This window comes from Rhipicephalus sanguineus, chromosome 9 (assembly GCF_013339695.2).
Source record: "Rhipicephalus sanguineus isolate Rsan-2018 chromosome 9, BIME_Rsan_1.4, whole genome shotgun sequence".
Classification (NCBI taxonomy): domain Eukaryota; kingdom Metazoa; phylum Arthropoda; class Arachnida; order Ixodida; family Ixodidae; genus Rhipicephalus; species Rhipicephalus sanguineus.
The window spans coordinates 3245847-3270488 of NC_051184.2; the positions used below are offsets into that span (position 1 = coordinate 3245847).

The window sequence follows — 24642 nt, forward strand, 5'->3', positions numbered from 1 at the left end:
CTTGCGTATATATACACGCACACATACAAACGCACGCACGAACATACATGAAGTATGGTTGAACCCCCCCCCCCCCCCGAAAAAAATTTCTGGCTACGCCCCTGCTCGTAGCCATTGTCTGTTGGCTTTCTTTAAGGCTGTACTTAATAAAAAAAACGAGCCCTTAAATTGCACTCTTTTCTTTCATTAGTCTATCGTCGTAATTTTCATTAATGAAAAGCAGTGGGCCTTCATGTGGAATTCGATCATTCTTTTTGAGTTTAAGCGCAAACGAAAGCTGCTTTCAGGGTAAAATTCACGGCATAGACAGCGTTTCCGCGAGCATTCCAATACCTCGATGTACATTTCACGTGTTATCAACACCATTACTAAGCAATCGATAATAACTGCGTACCACTTCAAGGATCGTACACGAAACACACAGAATCATTGGAGTGCCTTCGAATTATCCTCGTGGGGAAGGTACCTAGAAATTCTTATTTCGAAAGCGCTTTGCAATATACGTAAGATGTATATGCGTGTTTGTGAAATGACCTGCAAAAAACAAGCTAACACAACAAGAATAGCACAACGACGAGATGAAAGGAAACGGCGGCAAAAATTGTTCACAATTGCAGGAAAGACAACCCTATAAACAGGTTACGGTTACATTTCAAAAACTGCCTGAATGCTATTAAAATAAAAGATGAAGAAAAGAAAGTAGAAGGTAATATTTGAGCGTCACGAAATGGGAATGAACACAGCTTGGATCACTTGGTTACAGAAGCTCTCGCAAAATCAGCAACATGGTTTTAAGCATTCTCGAAGTTGTTGATATTGCAGGTCCGTTCGGGAAACGCGTCTCATGGCGGCGCTCCGGGACGTGCGACCTCCCGTGTCGACCAGGTCGTTGCGGCGAGCTCGAACATACTGCACGCAACTCGAGGCAACTGCAACGACTGAAAACGGTTTGCAAGTCAGCGCACTCACAAGAAAATAACGTGCAAGGCTACTTGATTTCAGGAACAGCAGCAACTGTTTCCGAAATAGCTATAATTGCAGAAAGCAGCTGTAGCTTTATGAAAAAAAAAAGAGTTCTTACTAGGGTATCTCAAGTTAGCTTTGTAATAAACAACATTATAAGAGCGAAGCTGCTTAAGCTCTCGGTAACTTGTGCTCCGTCGTAGAAGTCTTCTCCGGTGGGTATGCGCCACAGGAATTGGGCAAGCCCCACTATCGTGTATAGAGTGTCAAACAAACACGTGAAGAAGAGAGAGAAGGACAGAGGGAGAAAGGAAGCGATGAAAAGAAAGAGGAAGAGAACAAACAGAGAGAAATAAAGGGAATGAAGACATAGAAAGATTGAAATACAGAAAAAGAGAGAGCAAGCGATAGAAACAGACAGGAAAAAGACATAGAAAAAGCAGTGTAAGACCGAAAGAGAAAGAAAGAGAGAGAGAAGCAGAGAGAAAGAGAGAAAGGGATGCAAGAGGAGAAGATAGAAAGAATTGATAGATAGAGAAAGAAAGGAATAGAAAGAAACGTAAAAAAGAGATAGAAGAAACAGAAAGAAAGAAAGAAGGAGAGAAAGAAAGAAAGAAAGAAAGAAAGAAAGAAAGAAAGAAAGAAAGAAAGAAAGAAAGAAAGAAAGAAAGAAAGAAAGAGCGAGCGAGCTTGGCATCAATAGTGCGAAGGTGCCATAATTTTTTATCCTACTGAAAACCACGAACTTCTATTCATTCATTCATTCATTCATTCATTCATTCATTCATTCATTCATTCATTCATTCATTCATTCATTCATTCATTCTTTCTTTCTTTCTTTTTTTTTTTCCTTCTTTGACCAGAAAGTACCTCAAATCAAGACCGAAGACGAAAGCACTCTCGAAGAACAGCTTTCATCGTGCTGCGTGAAAACCACATATAAATGATGAAGAAAAATGCAGAATTAGATCCTTGATTATGTGTCCAGTGCAAATACTTCAGTCAATTCATTTTACAGCGCGGCTCCTTATGCGGACCCTGTGCCGTCGGCATCGTTGGCGTGGTCACGCTAAAAAAAGGTCACGTGACAAGGGTGGAGAGGGGGGTCTGGTGAGATGAGAGGAAGGAAAGGGGATCACGTGATGAAGCTAACGAAAGCAAGGCGAGCGATTCGAAGATTGGATGGAAGGAGGAGCTGTGGCCCCTGAAATGGCAGAAGGCGACAGGAACAGACATATAGCAGAAAGAGATAAGAATCTAGGACAACCCAGCCGACCAGAGTCGTCGACTGGAACTAAAGACCTTACTTAGCTTACACAAAGAAACAACAAAGAAATGACGTGAAAGTAACTGGGCAAAACGAAATAAGAGGCTTGAAGGGACCTATGAAAGGGGCAACAGCTTCGATGTCCGACGGCTTTCACGGCGGGTGAGTGGCTAGACTTTTAAGTGCGTAGCACTTTAGGGGGGCCGGCTTGTCGTCCATCCATGCATCTCATGTGGCGTGATCACGCTCAAAGTAAGGCGCTCAATACAGGCCATAACAAGGCTAGCAACGCACAAAATCGGGTTAAAATGAAAGAACAAGGTCTAAAATAATATAATTAACTGAAATATTCAAGAAATAATCGCAATAATTAACTTAAAATTGCTAAAAACGTTTCGAATACCTGCGGCTGACTCCGGGACCACGCAAGGGACGGCGCCACCGCCTCGCCTAGCGAGCGAATGACCCTCCCCCTACGCTTCGCCGGCGCTGCTTCGCTACATCTGATGGGGGAAGCAACCTGACGGAACTCGCTGCAGACGACGCGTATCTCTAACAAGCAGGCAGTCGCTAAAGCGCAGCAAAAAGTAGCGCCCATGTCGCACACCGAGTTTGGGAATCTGCCTAACAATATTCTACTCGTGCCGGGGAAACCCTACATGCTTACTTCGAACATTGACGTCATCGACGCTTTGGTAAACGGAGCAGTGGGAACTCTACGAAAGGGAATCGCTGGGTGCCCGTGCGGCGCACTTCCTCAGGTTTCACGGTGGAGCTGCCACAAGTTTTTTTTCTTCCTTCGCTTTTCCTTGGTCCATTCGATCGGTATCATTGGTATCATGATCGGTATCATGATGGTGATGACTTTTCGTAAAGAAAAAGTCATCATCAACATTTCGTTTTATTTATTTTTCATTCCCATTCTGGCCACGTGACCTCCGTGACACCTACTACTACTACTACTACTACTACTACTACTACTACTACTACTACTACTACTACTACTACTACTACTACTACTACTGCTACTACGACGACGACGACGACGGCACAGGGTAGGCTAAGACGGCTTCGCTGTAAAAATTTCTGTCCCGAACTAGCAAGCATCGAGCCTTTTTAGCGGTTTGTAGCATCGGTATAAATGTTCAGTTGTGATCTCGCTCAATTTCCGTCGAACACGGCACACGTTCTCTCGAGCTGCTTTAAACGGATAGTACTTACTGCTAAGGTACCTTAGTAGAAGGTATACCGAATACCACGAACGAAACCTATACATTGGATGCCACGTATACGACTTTCGTAAATGCAGGCACAAAGCGCGTTGCATGCACAAAAGCAGCTTTCTCTTCGGCGCGAACACAAAAGCGAACGAACGCGACACAAAATCGAGACCCGGCTGGCTGAACGTGCGTGCCGTCGTCGAGTCAGTGACGAGACCGGCGGCCCGGCATGCTAGATCACGCACGAGCGCGCTTCTCTGCGGCGTCGCGCACGTACACAGCGGACGCAACCGCGTCAGCACGCGTTCTGCGTCGCTGCACTCCTTCACAGAGTCACGCTTTCGCGGAATTGAGCGACAGGTATATATATCTATATATATCCTACGTTGGCGCTAAAACCTCGGGGTTTGCGTGTGCGAGGCGAGTGAGATGGAAAGAGAGGACGGTTGTGGGGTGCGTTGATTGATGTGGCGTAGTCGGCCACGTGACCAAGATAAAGTACGGCTACACACGTTAATAACAACTGGTTTCAAAAAAAAGAAGAGTGCCACGTGTTTGTTAACCGGAGAGACGATGAATTTATACCAACATATACGTATAAGAACTCTAAATAGTATTGTATAAAAGCACTCGCGCATGTACTTTGTACATCACGGCGACGGCGACAATTCGCCTGTAGCGCCCGTGTAATTTTTATCGTAAAAAGCTATATCAGCTTTGTATGAGCTCTATATGAGAACTCTCTCCGTCTCAGTTCGCAGACGTTTACTCCTTGCTCACCTGAATGGTCAAAAGACACGTATTTGAAGTAGACTAGGCCAGACATTGCGAGGCGTGGGTTGTGTTTGGTTTGGTTGGTTGGGTAATCGTTGGGTTGAGTGATGTCCTATCCGACTGGGTAGAGTAAGGTTAGGTTTGGTTAGGCTTGGGTAAGTTCGGTAGCGTTAGGTTAAGTTACGTTGACGATGACATCAAAGTTATCGTTGGAATTCCAAACTTTCACATTTACAATAGTGCGCATGCCTTTCTTCTTCTTTTTTTTCTTTCTTTTTTTTTTGGGGGGGGGGGAGGTTGTGAAGTGCGCGGTGTACGGTAAGTTGACAGCAAAACCACGAAAATATATTTCAGTTCCAGTGACTGCGCAGAGAAAGTGACGTGCCTGAAATACAATCGACGGAGGATGTAACCACGCGTGTTCACGTGACGCACCTGCGTAGAGTAGTCGCGAGGCGACGCGTGGTCAGTAGACCATGACCTCGCACAGGACGGCCGCGTAGAGACGGCCCTTGCGGTTGTGCACGCCGCTGGCCTTGAGGTAGACGTATCGGCCCTCCATGTCGTCGGGGCACTCGAAGTGCAGACGTCGGCGAGACAGGGCCCCGTGCAGCCGCGACACCGAGGCGCACTTGTACGCGTTGGGGATCTCCTCCAGTCGCGGCCGGTCCACCACGTAGGCCGTGAGCTTGTCCAGGTTGGACATCTCGTGGTACAGCTTGCTGCGCTCTGCGTCGAGAGAGTATATGTCCACGAGTAGTAACGTAACTAATATGCGCGAGATCAAATCAGTTTTTGTTTCTTCCTTCCTTATTTCGAAGGTTTGTCCAGCAGAATGTAGGTGGTTACTTATGAGACCATGCCAACCTGGATGTCCAAAGCTTCCTAAACGTTGCTATCATAGGCGTGCGCAGGGTTCCCCATTAGGGAGGTGAGGGGCGAGGCGAAGTCTCACCTCGTGCGCACGCCTAGGTCGCTATTATGAGCATCTATCTATCTATCTATCTATCTATCTATCTATCTATCTATCTATCTATCTATCTATCTATCTATCTATCTATCTATCTATCTATCTATCTATCTATCTATCTATCTATCTATCTATCTATCTATCTATCTATCTATCTATCTATCTATCTATCTATCTATCTATCTACCTATCTATCCATCCATCCATCTATCTATCTATCTATCTATCTATCTATCTATCTATCTATCTATCTATCTATCTATCTATCTATCTATCTATCTATCTATCTATCTATCTATCTATCTAATATAATCTAAAGTTCCCACTGACCGTGCTGGTGCTTGGCCTGCCAGGTGAGCACGACCAGCCCCCGCACCCGCTGCCTCTTGGCCAGGTCGACCATCCAGACGGGCTGGTCGACGAAGTAGTTGTCCAGGATGGCGCAGCTGCGTGGAGGCTGCGACGAGCTCGCGTCGCCGTCCACGGCGAACGACGAGTGGCCGTCGGTCCACTGGGCGAACGCGTACCGCCGGTCGTTCACCCACGTCTCGCGACGGTACGCCAGGTTCTCGGCTGCGGGAATTGCAAAGGCGTAAGCGTTTCCATCCCGACTCAACGAGAAAGCGGTCCGTCCGTCCCTCCGTCACGTAAGGCGACCATCGTCATAGATAAATAACACAACACACAGGGTGCCTCATGCATTCGCCTGAAACGACTCGAAGGCGAAAGCCAAGTTCTTTTAGATGCGAAGTATCTCTTGCTCGGGGGTATGTAAGGCGGCGTGCTAATCCGCACGCAGCGTTGTCCGCACTCACACTATGCATGTTCGACTCTCCTCCTTCCCTCTCTCCAACAGTTGCGCGTTACTCTCTACACTTCTCTACCAGCACCTGCTTGCGCTTCTCTTGCGTTCTCGCTCCTGCTCTCACGGCGCATACGCTACTATCCTCCTCTAGTCTCCTCTCCTTCAAGTGGTAGAGCGCTGCGCGCGTTCAGTCCAGCGCTTGCCTCGGTTGGCTCCTCTGAAATGCGGTCTCGACATGCCGAAATTCTCTCCTGCGCAGCGCCGCGATGAGGGCCAGCGCATGCGCGTCCCCTCCCCCTCTCTTTCCTCTCCTACGCTGCCTCTCTCTCGCGCGCCTGTCGACGTTCCCCGCACGCCCTGTGAGAATTAACGGCCAGGCTAGAGGGAAGACACGACGCGCGTAGTGTTCCTCTTCGCGTTCCACGACGCGAGGTCGGTAGCATGCCCAGCGAACGCCAACGGAACGCGATCGCGCAAGTGCTCCGGCTTCGCATCGCCTCATGGTCCCCTTTAGCGGGAGGTGGTGTAATTTTTTCTTCTCAGTCGAGGTAGTGGTCCTGTTTCGCATACTGGAGCTTTCTGCATCGAACGTGGTTTTGCATAGCCTCCAGGATCGGAGGCATCGCAAGCTTTCTGCACCTCACTTCGTTTTGCACTGCCTCGGTGATCGGCCCGCCTTTGACCACGCGACAATGCCATGTGATGAATTCAGGTCATAGTGACTTCGTCGCAGATTTTGGCGATTTGGAACGTTAAATGATGTCATGTGGTGACCTCATCACGTGTTTTTTTTTTTCATTTTTCGTATTGACGCCGCTGACCGTCAATTTTCGCCTTTGACGAGGCATCTAAGGCTTTTGCTTGATAACACAAAATAAGATTTTCTTGGCAAGGTTAGGTTTGAACACCGGCCTCCACGCCCTGAAGGCGATTGTCCTAACCACAGTGCTATACACCCAAGCTTGCAGCACGTGAATATATCTGGACCACATGAACACGGCGTGCCCGCGGTGCAAAACAAACGTAAAAAGAGGACACTTTCTGTCAAGTTTGCAAGGACACGTTGCCAGGTTGGGATCCATCACACGGAGCAGCGCAACACGACAGGGACCGAGAGAGAATACACAAACACAGCGCTAACTTTCAACTAAAAGCTTTATTTTGCAATCACCTCGTGCTATTTATACAAAGGCAGCGGGCGACACAAAGCTAAGTAAACAAAAGACGAAGATAGTGTACAGAACTCGCACATGACATCACTGCAATCAGGACGTGTGTTGTTTCAAAGCGAGGAATCTAGAAACCTCTTCTCTTTTCGCGATTACATGAAGGCTTCGTTGAATTTCGTATAGCAGTGGAATAAGAATCCTCTCTAAGACATGAAATAACGCAATGGGGGATTTCACACATAAGGGAAAGTTCGGTACTGCGAAATTTGACGCCAAACTCGCGTTTCGGTGGTCGTGGGATGCGCCTTCTGTGGGGCCGTTCATGACGCTGACGAACGCTGGAAAGATTGTGAAAGACGCACGCCGATGCCGCGGAAGGCGGCAACTAAGAATAAAATTTTTGACAACTCCCAAAGGAGCAACAACTTGTTGGTTTGGGCGAGTCGATCTAGCTTGTATGAGTGTTCCTTCTTTGCCCTCGTTTGTTTGTTTTTTTCGCGCAGCTTCAAGTTATTTCCAAAGCAGACACTGCGTGGATTTTTCCGTACGTTCCTGATCACCTTACTCCAAAAAAGGCTTAAAGGGGTCGTGAAGCACCCCTTGGGCTTGTTGAAAAAACACATCCTGCGGAAAGCTCACACGGCTATAAACTGCTCAGCCATATATTGCAGTCGTGCGCGCCGCGTAAAGGCTGCAAGCGGAGCGCGAATTGCTGTTTTCTCAGGCGCCCTCCTTTCAAACAGGAGGCCGGTTCTCACTCTCGTCGGTGGGCGGAGCGCCTGCCCGTTGACGCCGCGTATCTGCTTCTCCGCGTCGCAAAAGACATAGCATCATCATTGGCTGATAGCCGACATAAATCGAGAGCGGCGTTCAGATCAGATGCGCTTCTTGCCACGGGGTGCCGCCACTTGTCGGTGCCGCACTCCTCAGTCTGCTAACATTACACGGTAGCCACACTCGCGCACGCGAATCACAGCGGGAGAGCGATCGCACCACGACGCGCGCTGACGTAACTTCTTTTCCCCGTGCCATCCCTCCCTGTGTAGCTTCCAGTGCGCTCGTCGGGACGATAAAAGAGAGGAAGCGCTGAGAGCGTGCGCCAAACCCACGTAACTCCGCTCGTTCTTGACGGATTCGAGAAATTTTTGCGGCAATCGATTCGGGAGGCAGTAAACTCCGATACTGAGGTCATTAGACCATTACTTGGAAAAGTGGTTCATGACCCCTTTAATGTTTTCCTGTAGTGTCCTGTTTTTTAAAATGTTCGGCAGCCTCCACGCTATAACATTCGATATGTTCGGTATGTTATCTTAAGATGAGAGACGTTTGTCTAAAGGATATGAAGTAACCTTAAAGAGTTCCGTTTTAAAATTTTGTATTAAGTTTTCAACAAATTAAAACTAGAAATACTAGAAAAGTGAATGGTCTAACCAGAACAAGCATGGATGCTTTTCAGGATAAGTAAGCTTTGCGGTGCGTTTCGCTCTGGTTCAATTGGCAGCAATAGCACTTAGTAAGTAGGCTGTTCGCGTAGCAAGCGTCTTATTCGGATTCCCAGGAGACACTTACTGCTCTCTCACACTACAGTGCATAGTACTCCAAAGGCGCGTTCACACCTGCGACTGGCGCCAGCCGCGCAACCATGTTGGTCATAAATAGGACTCCATGTTTTCGGATAAATCCGAAAAAAGCCGATAAACATTCGCCGGTAAAAATTTTGAAAATTTGGGATTTATCCGATAAACTCCGATTTTAACGGCCAATATGACCCTGTTCAGTTCTGTATAGAAAGGGCATGTTCTAAGCGGCCATTGATCCATCGGCCGGCTTGGCCGATATAAAGTTTACCTCAGGTCAACAGTATCTCGTAGACCTCAGCGCACCCATCGCCCATTTAACAAAGGGCTTGTCGCACACGGAGCGAGAGACGTCAACGTATGTAGGTGCCCGGGAGCGCGAGACGGCATTTTGATATACGGTCCCTTGGAGGCACTGGGGCGCGCCAGACGACATCGAATATACGGACCTCGTAAAGTATGCTTGCTTCTATCACAACAAATTTTGAGGTTGTAATACGTACAAACGTAGGTGTTTTGTATTCAAGTATTTGTGCTCGTCTGTATATATGTGTTTGTACGTTCAAACCTTCCAGACAACTAAAGTACGTTTCGTGCGTTCTGACGTTTTCGTGTTCGGATATCCTTTACATCTTAGGCACTGGAGTATTGAGAAGAATGCGAAATTAAACTCCGAGTTTCGGAGAATTGAGGGATTTACGAAAAATAAACTCCGATAAGCGACGAATTTCCGCCACAGAAATAAACTCCGAAAGACACCCTCCGAATTTCAAGAAAAATAAGCTCCGAAAATACGGAACCCTATAGGACTCATAAAGCGACGTGTCGCAAACGGCCGCTTCGGTCGCAAAGCGACCGCTCTGGCTCAGTCGCTCACTGCTCCACGTTTCAGTCACAAATCTCTTAACCAATCACATGCGCAGGAACAGGGCGTCAGCTTATTTTACGAGGCAATGGCCATGCGAGCAGGCGTGAATACTGCGTGGCGACGGGTATAAGTCAAACGTAGTTATGAACATCGGTCGCCTTGAGTCGCTTTTTTGGTCGCCAGTCGCGAATGGTCGCGCAAACGGTGTCAGTCGCAGGTGTGAATGGGCCTTAAATCGTCGAACATTCTTTCTAAGCACACAGATTTAAAAGGAATTGCTGGAGTGGACATTGTGTCTCACGAGTGAAGCCGTCCCCACCCTATGGCGGCGGCCGCCATAGGGTGGGTACGTTCCTGATAAATGTGTGTGCTCAATGTGTGTCTGTGTTACTGAGATGGCGGCCGCCGCCATCTTAGTAGGGTCAAGATAAAACGCCAGCGTTCAGCGAATGAAAGAGAGCGTTCTCCTTCCACGCCCTACGAGTTTATTACGGGAAATTTTTAAGGCGGAAACCTTAGATGCCTCATCAAACGCGTAAATTGACCGGCGTCCCACGTCGGCGTCTCCTGTAGGCGGCGCCAACACGACTGATGCAAAAAATCAGCCTCACGTGATAACGTCATCATGACGTCACAGATAGCCAAAGTATGTGACCTCATAATCACTCCATCATAACGTCACAGTGACGTAACGTCACATGACGACGTCATCACATGACATCGTCGCTTGGTCAAAGGTGGGCCGATCACGGAGGCATTGCAAAAACAGGTGAGGTGCCTCCGATCCTGGAGGCAGTGGAAAAGCACGCTAGGTACAGAAAGCTTTCGGAGCGTGGCGGGGAAGGATCAATGCATCGACTGAGAAGCAAGAGATGGTGGCTTTCGCCTTCCAGTCATCTTAGATGAGTGCCTAAGGGAACTTGTGAGTTTTGCGGACAGATACTGCTCAATGTTTGTCTTTGTGTTCATGGTTTCTACAAGAAGCCTCAGCGTCTTGGCTAATTTATTGAAGATCAAGTCATCAATACCCATCTCGATATGTTTCCTTCGTCAGGAACAACGATCTTTTACTTGAAAATTAACCTAGCATTTACATTAACACAGAAAAACAACTTTATCTCTAAGCGAGCACCACCATAAAAGAGCATGTTTCCGAGATAATGGGTAGGTAAGCGCTGGCTTCAATTATGTCGGTAGAGCGTTGCCAGAACTTCCACTCCAACATTTTTTTTTCAAAACCTCCTTTAAATGTGTCTCCTTGAGATCCGTCCCGCGTAGGTGGCGTCAACACTAGTTGTGCAAAAAATCCTCACGCGATGACGTCGCCATAGGACATCATCATGATGTCACAGATCGCCAAAATATGTGAGGTCATCGGGACGTCACTATGATGTCACATAACGTGCCACCATATGATGAAGTCGTCACACGACATCGTCGCTTCGTCAAAGGTTGGCCGATCACGGAGGCAGTGCAAAACCAGCTGCGGTGCAGAAAACTTGCAATGCCTCCGATCCTGGAGGCAGTATAAAACCACGTTAGGTGCAGAAAGCTTTCGGAGAGGGGCGGGGGAGGAAAATTTGATCGACTGAGAAGAAAAAGAAGAAGAAGATGGCTTTTGTATTTGAATCGTCTTAGAAGAATGCATAAGTGATCCCATGAGCTTTTTTTTTTATGAAGCGCAGCGTGTTACGCGTTACGGAGGGACGGACGTACGGGGATGGGGATATTTTAGGTGAGTTGCCCAAGGATGCTTACGCATTAAAAAAATGTATGCAGTTGCACTCAACGTGAAATCTGTAGCAAGTACGGAGCAGTGATTCGCCTGCCCTTCGGCGACGCTGGCGTTCCAAAGGTGCAGCCCGCTCGGCGTCCATGGCGGAAAAGGAAACCTTCATTTGTGACGCAGCAGCACCATCTCCCATCCTCCTTTTCCTCCTTCTCACCCTCACATCACTCATCCTCACCACTGCACTTTTCCACCCACTTGCTATAATATACTATATTACGGCTTATGATATGCTTTGCCCTCCCCTCCTCTTCACCCTCACTTCATTTTCTCACCCCGTACTATACTATGCTACACATGGCTATGTTATGATTTACCCTCTCCCCTCCTCCTCACTCTAACTTACCTTTCCCGCCCCCGTGCTATACTATACTATACTATACTATACTATACTATACTATACTATACTATACTATACTATACTATACTATACTATACTATACTATACTATACTATACTATACTATACTATACATGGTTATGCTATACATGGTTTTGTCAGCATGACGCCAAGCGACGGCATCATATGACAGCCGATGACAAATGACATGAGACGACAGCCCGGGCCCCTGAAGTGCTCCGCACTTAAAACCGAGGCGACGCTCAACGTACGAGTCGTGTCTTCCCATATCAGAAATCTAGTGGCAAAGGAGCGATCCGTTATTCGACACTCGGTGCCTGTCGCTGCGATAGGGCACGCGGAATTGATTAGAAGCGGCCCGTCAGTCTACTTACAGCAACGCTGAGGAATGTTACAGATTGCAGCCTAAGACTGATCGTCGGGGCAACGAGGCAATATTCACGCCAGCCTCGTCCCATCTAGATTCTTCAGGCAAGAACGATGCATTAACCCGACAAGAAGTCACGAGGTCGATCGAGAAACTATTCGGCACGTACGAGTGCTCTTCGCGATTCGTTAGAGGACACAAGCCCAAGAAGCTGTTTATATCTGTCATTGCTGCTTGTACTAATTGTATCGCGTTTCTTTGTTAACGGATCCATTCCCTTGTGGTCATGCGCGCCCGAAAAGATCACAATAAAGTTTTAATTAATCAATGCATCCTGTCCTCAAATGCACCAAAATCCTTGCAGGTACTTCATACGCATTGCCATAAGTTGCGACACTATATATTTCCGGCTCCGCCAATAGAGACATTCTTTGTGCGCTTGCGTTTTTAAGTGCGCATAGCCGTGTTTATGATTTATTTACTTGTTTCCCTTGAATATTTGCTAGCAGTGTATTGATTTCATGAACTTGAGGTAGCCGGCTCTAACGAAGCCTGCCTTCCCATGTTCTCACATCTAAATCAATAAACAACAACGAATTTAGATGCTTATTAATGGAAAACGAAGGCTGTGATTATATTGGCATTATGAGGCACCTATAAGATTGTTTACCCAGCACCTCCACCACTTATGAGGAACAGCCTTATTCGCGTCGAGCGCGAGCTGTTCCACACTGTTGATGATATATACAGATGGGGAAGTTGTACAAATGATGATTATATGCACAGGTGCCAAAGAAGAGTGACTGACTGCGCTCACAATACTGATAGTTAATGTTGATCAACAGCTAAAATTTAGAAAGGAGGGGAATGCGAACAGAAAGGGAAGGGAAAAAAAGCCGAGTAGCAGAGGCATGTGGTAAGTTATTAGAGGTGAAGAAAACACGGCGTAAATACATTACAGGGTTTTCATAATGTTTAGATGACATTATAATGAAACCGAAGCCGGGAAAGGTTGAAGGCAGTGTTATCCACCGGGTAATACATTCATCGTTGCTAAAAAGCGCGTCGCGTTGGAATACTCGGTTCAAGTATCATTATGTCACTTAAGATGGGGAATTGTCAGGGGGGCTCGTTATCTGTATTATACACAACTAATGAAACCGACGGACAATTAAGCCGAGGAAAGCATAGGGGGCATTATTTGCGATTTTTTAGGTGTAGTAGAAGGAGTTTCACTTAAATTGAAAGGAATTAAGGTGGACGAAAAATCACCCTTTCCGTCGGTGGTATCCGAACCGTCGAAATACGCGTCGTCGAAGGTTGTGGGTTAGGATCCCAGCGATGGAAAGGGTGATTTTTCGTCCACTTTTAATTCCTTTCAATTAATAATAATATCTGGGGTTTAACGTCCCAAAACCAAGATATGATTATGAGAGACGCCGTAGTGGAGGGCTCCGGAAATTTCGACCACCTGGAGTTCTTTAACGTGCACCTAAATCTAAGTAGACGGGCCTCAAACATTTTCGCCCCAATCGAAAATGCAGCCGCCGCGGCCGGGATTCTATCCCGCGACCTTCGGGTCAGCAGTCGAGCGCCATAACCACTAGACCACCGTGACGGGGCAATTCCTTTCAATTTAAGTGAAAATCCTTCCATTACAGTTAGGAAATCGCGAATAATGTACCCTACGTTTTCTTTGGCTTGATTGTCTGTCGGTTTCATTAATTATGTCAAGTTGCCACACAGCAGGCTGAAACAAACAAACAAACAAACAAACAAACAACAAACAAACAAACGAACGAACGAACGAACGAACGAACGAAAGAACGAACGAACGAAAGAACGAACGAAAGAACGAAAGAACGAACGAAAGAACGAACGAACGAACGAAAGAACGACCGAACGAACAAACAAACAAACAAACAAACAAACAAACAAACAAACAAACAAACAAACAAACAAACAAACAAACAAACAAACAAACAAACAAACAAACAAACAAACAAACAAACAAACAAACAAACAAACAAACAAACAAACAAAAGCGCTTGTGTTTTGACATTTCGCTGAATATTCCGCGCGGAGACGTTTCGAAGAACGAAGGTAGTACCTAAAGTTGGCTTCTCCACTCAAAAGCCCTTACTGCAGTGAAGCACGCTTGCAGTGCACCTACAGGGGGTTAAGTTCCAGTGTTGTATGCGTTACCAAAAAAAAAAGTAACTAAATACGTTACTCGTTACGCTAACAAAAAAGGAACGCGTTACCGCCCTGCGTTACCCATAAAAAAAGTTAACGCGTTACCGTTACCGTTACCGAAAAAAAGTAACGGACGTTACTTCTGCCGTTACTCCATAATCAGAAACTTTAATCATTGCATCTTCGCTGCAGGAACCCAAAATAAGAATTTTATAAAGCCTAATAAGTACTCATTTAACCAGAATACTTTGCACAAATTTGCTGTTCCTTGGCAATATTGTATATAGTGGCCTGAAGTAGCCTGCATATATTTGATGGCTTCTAACTGTGGCACATGGTAAGGCAATTTTTCTCAATGTGGCATTAATATAAGACGATGTCATCATCAACGCTCTCCGCAAAGAAAACATCACTGAACAAACTTGCAGTAATTATAACGGCGTGCTTCTACTAAAAAAAATAATACGCAAACTTGTAACAACAAAAAAACCGGCAGATCCCACGCATTGTGGGAATCGATGTAATGCGAAGCAGCCAGCAAAGAGCTGCATACATCGTCTTGTATGTCATTGAGGAAAATGCGTGTCATGGTTTTCATGTTAACTCCTATTATTTATGTTCCTCACACAGTAACGTCGCGCAATACCAACTTGGGGGTCGATCAACCTAGAGAAACGGCCGCCAGCGCACCATGAGCGTGGCACGTAAGTCATGCTGTACATGACATGTGTGTCATGACTTTCATGTTAAGTCGTGTTATTTATGTTCGTCACACAGTCACGTCGCGCAAGACCAATTCCGGGATAGGTCTAGCTAGCGAAACGGCCACCAGCGCGCCATGAGCGTGGCACGTAAGTCATGCTGTACATGACATGCGTGTCATGATTTTCATGATAACTCGTGTTATTATGTTCGTCACACAGTAACGTCGCGCAATACCAACTTGGGGGTCGATCAACCTAGAGAAACGGCCGCCAGCGCACCATGAGCGTGGCACGTAAGTCATGCTGTACATGACATGTGTGTCATGACTTTCATGTTAACTCGTGTTATTTATGTTCGTCACACAGTCACGTCGCGCAAGACCAATTCCGGGGTAGGTCTAGCTAGCGAAACGGCCGCCAGCGCCCCATGAGCGTGGCACGTAAGTCATGCTGTACATGACATGCGTGTCATGATTTTCATGATAACTCGTGTTATTTATGTTCGTCACACGATCACGTCGGAAGAGACCAATATTGGTGTATATCAATCTAGCGAAACGGCCGCCAGCGCCCCATGAGCGTGGCAGGTAAGTCATGCTGTACATGACATTCGTGTCATGATTTTCATGATAACTCGTGTTATTTATGTTCGTCACACGGTCACGTCGCAAGATACCAATTTCGGTGCATATCAATCTAGCGAAACGGCCGCCAGCGCCCCATGAGCATGGCACGTAAGTCATGCTGTACATGACATGCGTGTCATGATTTTCATGATAACTCGTGTTATTTATGTTCGTCACACGGTCACGTCGCAAGATACCAATTTCGGTGCATATCAATCTAGCGAAACGGCCGCCAGCGCCCCATGAGCATGGCACGTAAGTCATGCTGTACATGACATGCGTATCATGATTTTCATGATAACTCGTGTTATTTATGTTCGACACACGGTCACGTCGCAAGATACCAATTTTGGTGTATATAAAGCTAGCGAAACGGCCGCCAGCGCACCATGAGCGTGGCACGTAAGTCATGCTGTACATGACATTCGCGTCATGATTTTCATGTTATGACTTGTCATTTATGTTCGTCATACAGTCATGTTACGCCATACCAATTTTGGTGCACATTCGATTAACCAAGCGACCAGGAGAGCACAAAGTCGTAGGCGGCTAGATAGATAGATAGATAGATAGATAGATAGATAGATAGATAGATAGATAGATAGATAGATAGATAGATAGATAGATAGATAGATAGATAGATAGATAGATAGATAGATAGATAGATAGATAGATAGATAGATAGATAGATAGATAGATAGATAGATAGATAGATAGATAGATAGATAGATAGATAGATAGATAGATAGATAGATAGATAGATAGATAGATAGATAGATAGATAGATAGATAGATAGATAGATAGATAGATAGATAGATAGATAGATAGATAGATAGATAGATAGATAGATAGATAGATAGATAGATAGATAGATAGATAGATAGATAGATAGATAGATAGATAGATAGATAGATAGATAGATAGATAGATAGATAGATAGATAGATAGATAGATAGATAGATAGATAGATAGATAGATAGATAGATAGATAGATAGATACGGTCAAAGTCGCAGAAGTTCGCTAAGAAATGCTTCGCATTTAAAAGTGCTTAAATGGCATAAATCCGGCAGAAAGTATTCGCGCGCAATTTTTTTTTTCAATTTAACCTGCATAATTGCCGCAAAAGATTGCGACTGTGTATGTGAAGCTATTCAGGGTCAGCCTCGCTTCCTCAGGAGTTCAATAGCCAGAAAGCTCATCGCGGCTGCAGATAGCAAGACGCAAAACTACTTTGGTAACGACGTTTATAAGCAGTGTCAAAGTATTGCACGAACAACTTCCTAATGTAACTGCAACTTTCTGAATGAAAGATTCAGTTGTATTTCAAAGCTGTCATCGGACAGCTTGCCTCGTTTCTTGGTGAATACGTCCGCACCTACGCTAAATAGGCGCTCGACGGACACGCTTAGCAGTACTCCTGTATTGACTTTCAGAAAAAGCTGGTGAACGCGCGGGTTTTCCTTGAACCCACTCAGCGCGATTTAATGATACACCAAGGGTGCCGAGACAGTCGTTCATCTACAGTTGGAGATGTTGAGAATGCTTTTCCGAACAAGTTATCGTTGAGCTAAGGCAGGCCGCTATATACCCCGAGTCTTGATCTCCGCAAGATAAGAAAATCTAGACAGCTCGCTTTTGACGGTTACGAGGACCGCATTTCGCTTCGATTCATCGACGATCAACAACTTGAACCTCGATAGCACGGTAGCCGGAATTAACAGATCCATTCAAGGAATTTCGAAAATTTGCTCCAAAATGCAATCTTCCCTGCGCAACAAAGAACCCCGCGCGCGATCGCTTTGTCGGGGAGAGCTCTGGGAAAGTAGCTCCTACGAGACGAAAAAATTTTGTGTAATGTTCCTGAGATAATTGGAATAAAAAGTAACGAGTAACGTGACACCTCGCGCTACCGAAAAATAGTAACGTAAGTACGTTACCCGTTACAGTTCCGAAATAGTAACGAGTACGTTACTGAGTTACTGAAAAACGTAACGCGTTACCGGTAACGCCGTTACTTGTAACGCGTTACCGCCAACACTGGGGTTAACCGGCGCGAGTCGCAATAATAAATGGGAACGGCATCTTTTTCACGGCTGTGACTGGAGACTGTCCCATCCGAAGAGTGACCACTTCCGAGAAGTGAGTGCACGTCCTTGCTTGAGTCACCCTTTGTTTTCTATCATTTGTGTTATATCTCGCTTCTTACGCGTACGGCGCGTGTATTGTGGCTCCACGCGTTTAAAAGGTGCTTTGATGCAACATCGTTTTAAGGCGAAAGCTTTTACATGCCTCCCCAAACACCAAAAGTGACCGCTGGCTTCAGGACGAACGGTGCAAAAAAGTCACGTGATCATAGATTACGGCTCGATGACGTCGCAATGTGACGTCATCGTGACGTCACACGAGTCACATGACGACGATCATCACACGAAATCATCGCGTGGCTAAGTGTGGGCCAGTCCTGGAGGCAGTGCAGAACCACGTCAGGTGCAGAAAGGTTTCGGGAGGGGCGGAAGGATCAATAAATCGACTGAGAATAAGATGGCTTTCGCCTTCGAGTCGTTGTAGGCGAATGTATAAAGGACACTTTGAGTCTTTGTCTGAATGCTCCATTCAATCGAGCCTGCGCTCATACGCAGAAAAGAAGGCAGAATCCATTAGGACTCTTCTTTGGAGCAGGACATTCTCACCTGCCAACTCCATCAGCTTCCTGGTCCCCGTGCGAGACAAACAGGATAGCTTTTCGCGCGCGACGCTAAATTAGTCGAAATTTCATCGCATCCTTAGCCGCATCCAGCCTATTGATAAAAGAGCTTTCAAAGCGGCAACAAATCGTGATTATTCAAAGTCAGATATATTAATGTTAGCGTGAATTTGGCATATGCATCCGCTAAAGTTTTCTTGTGTAACGTTAACGTGTCCCTGAAGTCCACAAGCTTTCTACAATTTTATGTTCATTTAGATCTTGCTTGAGCTTAAACAAAGGAAAGTGCGGTGTGCACTTTACTCACTGCATTCGGAGTCCTCACGAACCCTCAAGAATCCAGGACCGCAGTCTCCTGCGGCAAAAGGCAAAAAAAAAAAAGGAAGAGATAAGTTCGCGAAAGAGAAGAAAGAGAGAACCATTCTAACTTTAAGTAAACACGTGTTGTCTGAAACACGAGCTTAATGTTACATCAATAGACAAGAGAGTGGCGTCTCCTACTTTATGCTGCAGTTTTTTTTTCAGGCATCCAAACTGCATGCCGGCTTCGGGTATAGATCACTTTGCGCGGGATCTGATTAAGAGTGTACCATCGTCGAGGGCACAAGCGTCAACGCTGCGTTCGACACCGTTTCACCTCTTCGAAGGGTTCAGCCAACGCTCAGCTCAATCTGGCTATGCAATGTAAAGACCATCATTCATCCCTTTGTAGCAAGCAGCGACAGAGCAAATCCATGCGGGATTCTCCGAGATAAAGCTTCTCGAATTCATAGCAAAAACAACAACAACAACAAGAAAAGGTCACAGGTGACTCGTCAACAGGTGACGCTTTTCTTTCTCCCAAATCCTCATGGATTTATTTTATAGCTTTGCGCTACAAACGCGTGGATCACAATCTTTCTCTCGCAAGAACATTACTCCAACTTTTGGGGCACCTGCAGAAGTGATTTGTCACTTAGGTCAACTGACAGGTTTGCCTCGTAAGAACGTCCCAAGCGGGCGCGAACAAACATTCCCGAAAGCACCCGGTACACGTTCCGCCGTTTAAAAGGAAAAAGAAAAAAAATAGCCCGCGGAGAAGATCGATACCGATGCCTGTTTATAGAAAGGAAGGTGGCGCCACCCTGCATCAGCATGGCGAAACGTCAAACTAGACGAATCGAAGGCGCGAGTTCCCGTCATCAGTTCGCGACAGGCCTACGGAAAGTTCATTCGAAATGCACGCAAATGTATTTCTCTTTGCACTAATTGCTGCCTGCGGCGTGCTAGGCCACGATTACCGAAAATATGTAAGCAGGAAAGACTATTAGCAACGCACAACGACATTATCTCTCCCCCCTTCCCCCCTTCCCCGCCCTTCCGCCCGGCAAATGATGCCATACGACGTAGACGAGAGCGGGTCCATTCAATGCACTGCCTAGTAGCTACACGCCATATTTCGTGTCCATCACACTATCGCAATTTCTATCCCTTACTAATTCATCTCCTCTGCGAGATAATGCAAAGTAAAACGAGATTGATCGAGGGGAGGTTTATCAGAAACAGTAGATAAAGATTTCGCGATTGTCCTACGAGTTGTAACGATTTCTTACGGCAGAACTTAATGATACTGCCGCTTTCCCATGAAAAGAAACGGTCACCTCCTATGCCTTGCGTGACATTCGCAAGCAGCAAGCGACTACTTCCTATACGCGATCGTTACTTCCGCAAAGCGCAGGTGTCACGTCAGCCGTCCTCTTGAACCGCGCGCTCCGCGTGGAAGGGAATTAAATTTTTACTCGGTCGGGTTGTCGGCGGCGTAACAAATCGTTGAGTCCAAACTACAGTAGCGAGAATCTCTGATGTTGCCCGGGAATGAACATTGATGAAACGGAAAACCACGACCCAGCTGTTGCCACTGGCAACAAAGCGTATCGCTGTCTTGCTAAACTGACGGTGATGCAGAACTGGCGTGCGTGCGAGCTTAGGGGTCGATGTCGAGTAAGGATAGCGGTCGATCACGAGTGATTAAGAAACACAGGCGACAGGCGACACCTTCGCTTTTTTGGACGTGGGCCACCGTTGAAGATAACGCGTTCGAAAGATGAATTAGCGCAATTTTTAAGCCATGCTTGTTATGAGTTACAGATTTCAGCGGTGGCGGCGGCATAGTACGTGAAGAAATTCAACGCAAACTTTGCAATGAGAAAACAACACGAACAAAGCTTTGTGCCCTCTGTCGATACCAGCACAGACGCGGCCACGCCCGGCCGGTCAAAGTACGGGGTTCTTGCCGGAGATACGCAGCCCTCAATAAAAGTAATTTGCATTTAATTCCAATCCAGTTTACGTTTAATTCTTAAATATCCACTATTACAACGTGAAAGCTGAAATGAAGTGTTGTGCTGGTGTACCATGCAGATGTGACATATGTTAATGACGTTCTGTGTAGGGAAACAACTAATTATGTGTTTCATTAATTTGGCAGTTTCGTCAAAGTGCATGGCAATGTTGCGTTTATAATGATGGTTCGTACGACAGCGTAAAACAATATACCTGTGCATTTGCTACTGTATTTGCCAATTCAAGCGATCCTTGAATCAATTTTCCTTTCGCCGCCCATCAGATGTGTTACGATAAAAAAATAAAGCAAATCAAATCAATGAAATCTCCACTTGAGCAGAGATCGTGGGCAGTCCGCGCACGCTTTCACTCGCACACAGAACATAGGCAACCCGGGGTGATGTTATCGATTTGAACTTTACGCGGAACATCACGGCGGCATCAACGCCGACGGCAAACATGCTCCGGAAGTGTTCACGTAATTGTTACTATCGCTTTAAAATGTCCCTCACCCCTGTGCGGGCACCCGATGACGGCGGCCCTGAGCGCGATCCTCCTCTTCCACGAGGTGGGCTGGAAGCGAACGAAGCGCGCCACGAACGGCTGGTTCAGGTAGTGGCGTCGCTCCGTGTCGCGGTCCATGTTGCCCCCGAACACCTGCAACGGTTGTGCACGACGTGCCGCGCTCTAGTATACAGGTCACGCGCGGGCGTTGTTGTTAAGCAACAAATAAAGTGCACGCGAGTGTGGCAGAAGAGAAGGCGGACCGGCCTTGGGATCCAGGTGGTTGTCGTCCTTGTAGTGCTGCCATCGGAGGCTGTCGTTGGAGTAGGAGAGCAGGTACGCCGTGGTCCAGTGCTTGCGCCGGGCATCCCCGCGGCCCCTGGTGGCCACACCGGTCACTCGGGTCGCCGGCCCCAGGTCCACCTTACGGCGAGCATTGAGAGCAACAAGATCGTCAGAGCACGGGCGTGGCTTTAGAGAATGCGTGCACACAGTCTTTTCCAGTGTCATCAAGTCCTTTAACTCCATTTCCTCAAGAAGTTGTTCATGGGAGATACACTAAACACTGTAAACAGACACGGAACCAAAACAAGACACAGGAGCACGGACTAAGCGATGTGAGAAGTGCATCTACCGATTGCACGGACCAGAGTACTTCAACGGCTATGGTTGCATTTTTAATTATTCTGTATATAATCTATCCGTCTGTCACTCCGTCAGCACCTACCTACCTACCTACCTACCTACCTACCTACCTACCTACCTACCTACCTGCCTGCCTGCCTGCCTGCCTGCCTGCCTGCCTGCCTGCCTACCTACCTACCTACCTACCTACCTACCTACCTACCTACCTACCTACCTACCTACCTACCCACCCACCCACCCACCTACCTACCCACCCACCCACCCACCCACACACCTATCTATCTATCTATCTATCTATCTATCTATCTATCTATCTATCTATCTATCTATCTATCTATCTATCTATCTATCTATCTATCTATCTATCTATCTATCTATCTATCTATCTATCTATCTATCTATCTATCTATCTATCTATCTATCTATCTATCTATCTATCTATCTATCTATCTATCTATCTATCTATCTATCTATCTATCTATCTATCTATCTATCTATCTATCTATCTATCTATCTATCTATCTATCTATCTATCTATCTATCTATCTATCTATCTATCTATCTATCTATCTATCTATCTATCTATCTATCTATCTATCTATCTATCTATCTATCTATCTATCTATCTATCTATCTTACAGGTGCATACCTGAAGCCACTGGTTGCCGTTGTTCCTGAGCGCGCACCAACCGCCCCTGGCGAATAGCTGCCCCTCGTCGGGGCTGCACGAGCCCTGCTGCGGGTGCCAGGGACGCCAGCTGGAAGCCGTCAGTCGCGCCACGGGAGGCACCGAGATCACCTCGTTGCACTCTGGGCAGCGCAATTCATATGATGTTTCACGTTCGTGGAACAAGCGTCATCTGCTCATGGCAGTCAATGTCGAAACAACCGGCCGGTACTGTATACAGTTTCGTACATCTAGAGAATGACTTTTCAGACGTTCGATAAAATGAACTCTTTTTTTTTGGCGTGCAGATGTTGAGTTAAGCATCTGAGTTGCACAGAGTTGCACAGAGTTGCACGAGCAGTTTCTTTACAGCAGCGAATGCATGTACGCTTTGTTATCGCAGATATTAAGTGCGAAATCTTCGTGAATTGTACACACACACGCACACACACACACACACACACACACACACACACACACACACACACACACACACACACACACACACACACACACACACACACACACACACACACACACACACACACACAAACACACGCTGTTTTCCAAACGGAGGCTCAAAGCTTCTCGATAGATTCACTGCAACTTTATCTGTTTCCTTTACCGTAGGCAGTAAAACAAGACACTGATAATAATCGTTTGTGAGGATTTACGAGCCAGAACCACGATATGATTATGGGAGACGCCGTAGTGGAGGGCTCCGGATATTTAGACCACCTGAGGTTCCTTAACGTGCGCCTAAATCTAAGCACATGGGTCTCCAGCACTTTGCCTCCATAGAAAATTCGGCCGCCGCAGCCGGGATTCGATCAGTCAGCAGCCGAGCACCATAACCACTAGACCACCATGGCGTGTCAATAGACACTGACCTAAAATATATTAAAAATAAGTAGCGGCAGAGTAATACCACGTAACGTACCATGAATCGATCCTTACAGCGCATCCTCCGACTACACTTGTATCGATTAATCATGTTAAAACAGGTCGCCTATGACACGTCACAAGATTCGTCTCGATATAGCTCTTGTGGTACAAGTTCCCCGTTCAGAACATGACCTATAGGCACAGCGCACTGACTAGAGGGCGTTGCGTAGCTGTCAGTGGACGGTAGGCCCGTAGCCCGAAATATTTTTCGGGGGCGGGCGTGGAGGGAGGGGGGGGGGGGGAAGCACTTGCTGAAGGCCTTGGCTATTTGAAAAAAAAGCGCCTATTTTCATTATTTATTGTCGCCAAAATACCACCTCCGTGAGGCGCGACGCACGCACGCGCGTCGCTTCTCTCTTGTAGTCCGGCTATGGTCCGGCCACCACAGAGTTTCCTAAAATTAACTAGAGGGGACTCTGGCGCTGCGATTGTTCAGCCACCATGGGAATGATGGGTAGTACACGGATTTGCCTAGTCTTCGTACTTGCGGGCTTCGAACGCACTCGTGGCTTTGTTTATTGTTATGTTTTGGTTTTCTTTCGGATAAAAGAATGGATCATTGTGAAATTCGTGACCAGATTTTAATTGGTGAGCCTAAAAAGGCTAAAGTGGTGAAATGGAACTGCTGACTTTCGCTGAACTTCGTTTTGCGACAACGCGGATGCAGCGACGCGGAGCCAAACGGAGCCGAAAGAATGAAGTTTAGACAAATCCGTGTACTACCCATCATTCCCATGCTGGCTGAAGCGCCATGCGTTGCAGCTCCCATAGACACTACCGCCAGAGTTCCCTCTAGTAAGTATTGTATGAAACTCTATGCCGGCCGCGACTCGCCGTCACATGCGGAATACTCCGGCGCACGGTGCCCACGTAAAACGTACCCTGGCATCCGAGAGGTTCGAAGCGCAGACTGGGCCGGCCGTGCCAGCGCAGCACGTGCAGTCGAAGGAAGCGGGCGTGCACCGGAGGATCAAGGTAGCTCAACTTCAGGCTGTGAGAGTCAGTGTTGCCCAGGAACGCCTGCAGGGGGCGGCAAAGACGGTGGTCACGCGATCGGAGAGGTCGGCACACCTAGGCTGGCGTATATCTATGAAAGGATGCACTTTGACCTTGACAGCGGTGCCCATTTAAATGTAGCACAGTTGAACCTCGTTATAACGAACACTGATATAGCGAATTATCGGTTATAGCGAACTAA

At 46.7% G+C, this 24642-nt stretch overlaps 2 protein-coding genes across 3 annotated transcripts in view; both read right to left on the reverse strand.

Moving 5' to 3' along the window:
- Positions 1 to 106: 106 nt before the first annotated feature.
- On the reverse strand, positions 107 to 24466 carry LOC119404455 (uncharacterized). Of its 2 annotated transcripts, none has more exons than XM_049418880.1 (8): positions 24326 to 24466; positions 22482 to 22642; positions 21451 to 21610; positions 21196 to 21340; positions 18669 to 18716; positions 5525 to 5767; positions 4660 to 4953; positions 107 to 929 (listed from the first exon to the last, which is right to left on the reverse strand). In XM_049418880.1, the coding sequence occupies exons 3-7, from the start codon at positions 21553 to 21555 to the stop codon at positions 4691 to 4693; spliced, it is 804 nt and encodes a 267-aa protein (XP_049274837.1). In that variant the 5' UTR covers positions 21556 to 21610; positions 22482 to 22642; positions 24326 to 24466; the 3' UTR covers positions 107 to 929; positions 4660 to 4690. The 2 variants fall into 2 exon arrangements, with proteins under 2 accessions (XP_049274837.1, XP_037526885.2); XM_037670957.2 differs by having other exon boundaries at positions 107 to 938; positions 21455 to 21610; positions 24326 to 24460.
- LOC125756254 (lactadherin-like) overlaps positions 21732 to 24642 on the reverse strand; it is a 41963-nt gene continuing 39052 nt past the window's right edge. Inside the window, exons 5-7 of the mRNA XM_049419338.1 lie at positions 24326 to 24464; positions 22482 to 22642; positions 21732 to 21752 (exon numbers count right to left, since the gene is read on the reverse strand). Coding sequence (XP_049275295.1) covers positions 21732 to 21752; positions 22482 to 22642; positions 24326 to 24464 — 321 coding nt within the window. The remainder of the gene's footprint in view (positions 21753 to 22481; positions 22643 to 24325; positions 24465 to 24642) is intronic.

Bases quoted from the DNA above. Each gene is read 5' to 3' on its own strand.
- LOC119404455 (XM_049418880.1), bottom strand. From the start codon at position 21,555: ATGCCCGGCGCAAGCACTGGACCACGGCGTACCTGCTCTCCTACTCCA. The intron at 21,341-21,450 runs GTCCGCCTTCTC...CAACCGTTGCAG, and splicing joins CCACCTGGATCCCAAGGCCG to GTGTTCGGGGGCAACATGGA. The intron at 5,768-18,668 runs GTGAGTAAAGTG...CAATTCCCGCAG, and splicing joins TCGTGAGGACTCCGAATGCA to CCGAGAACCTGGCGTACCGT.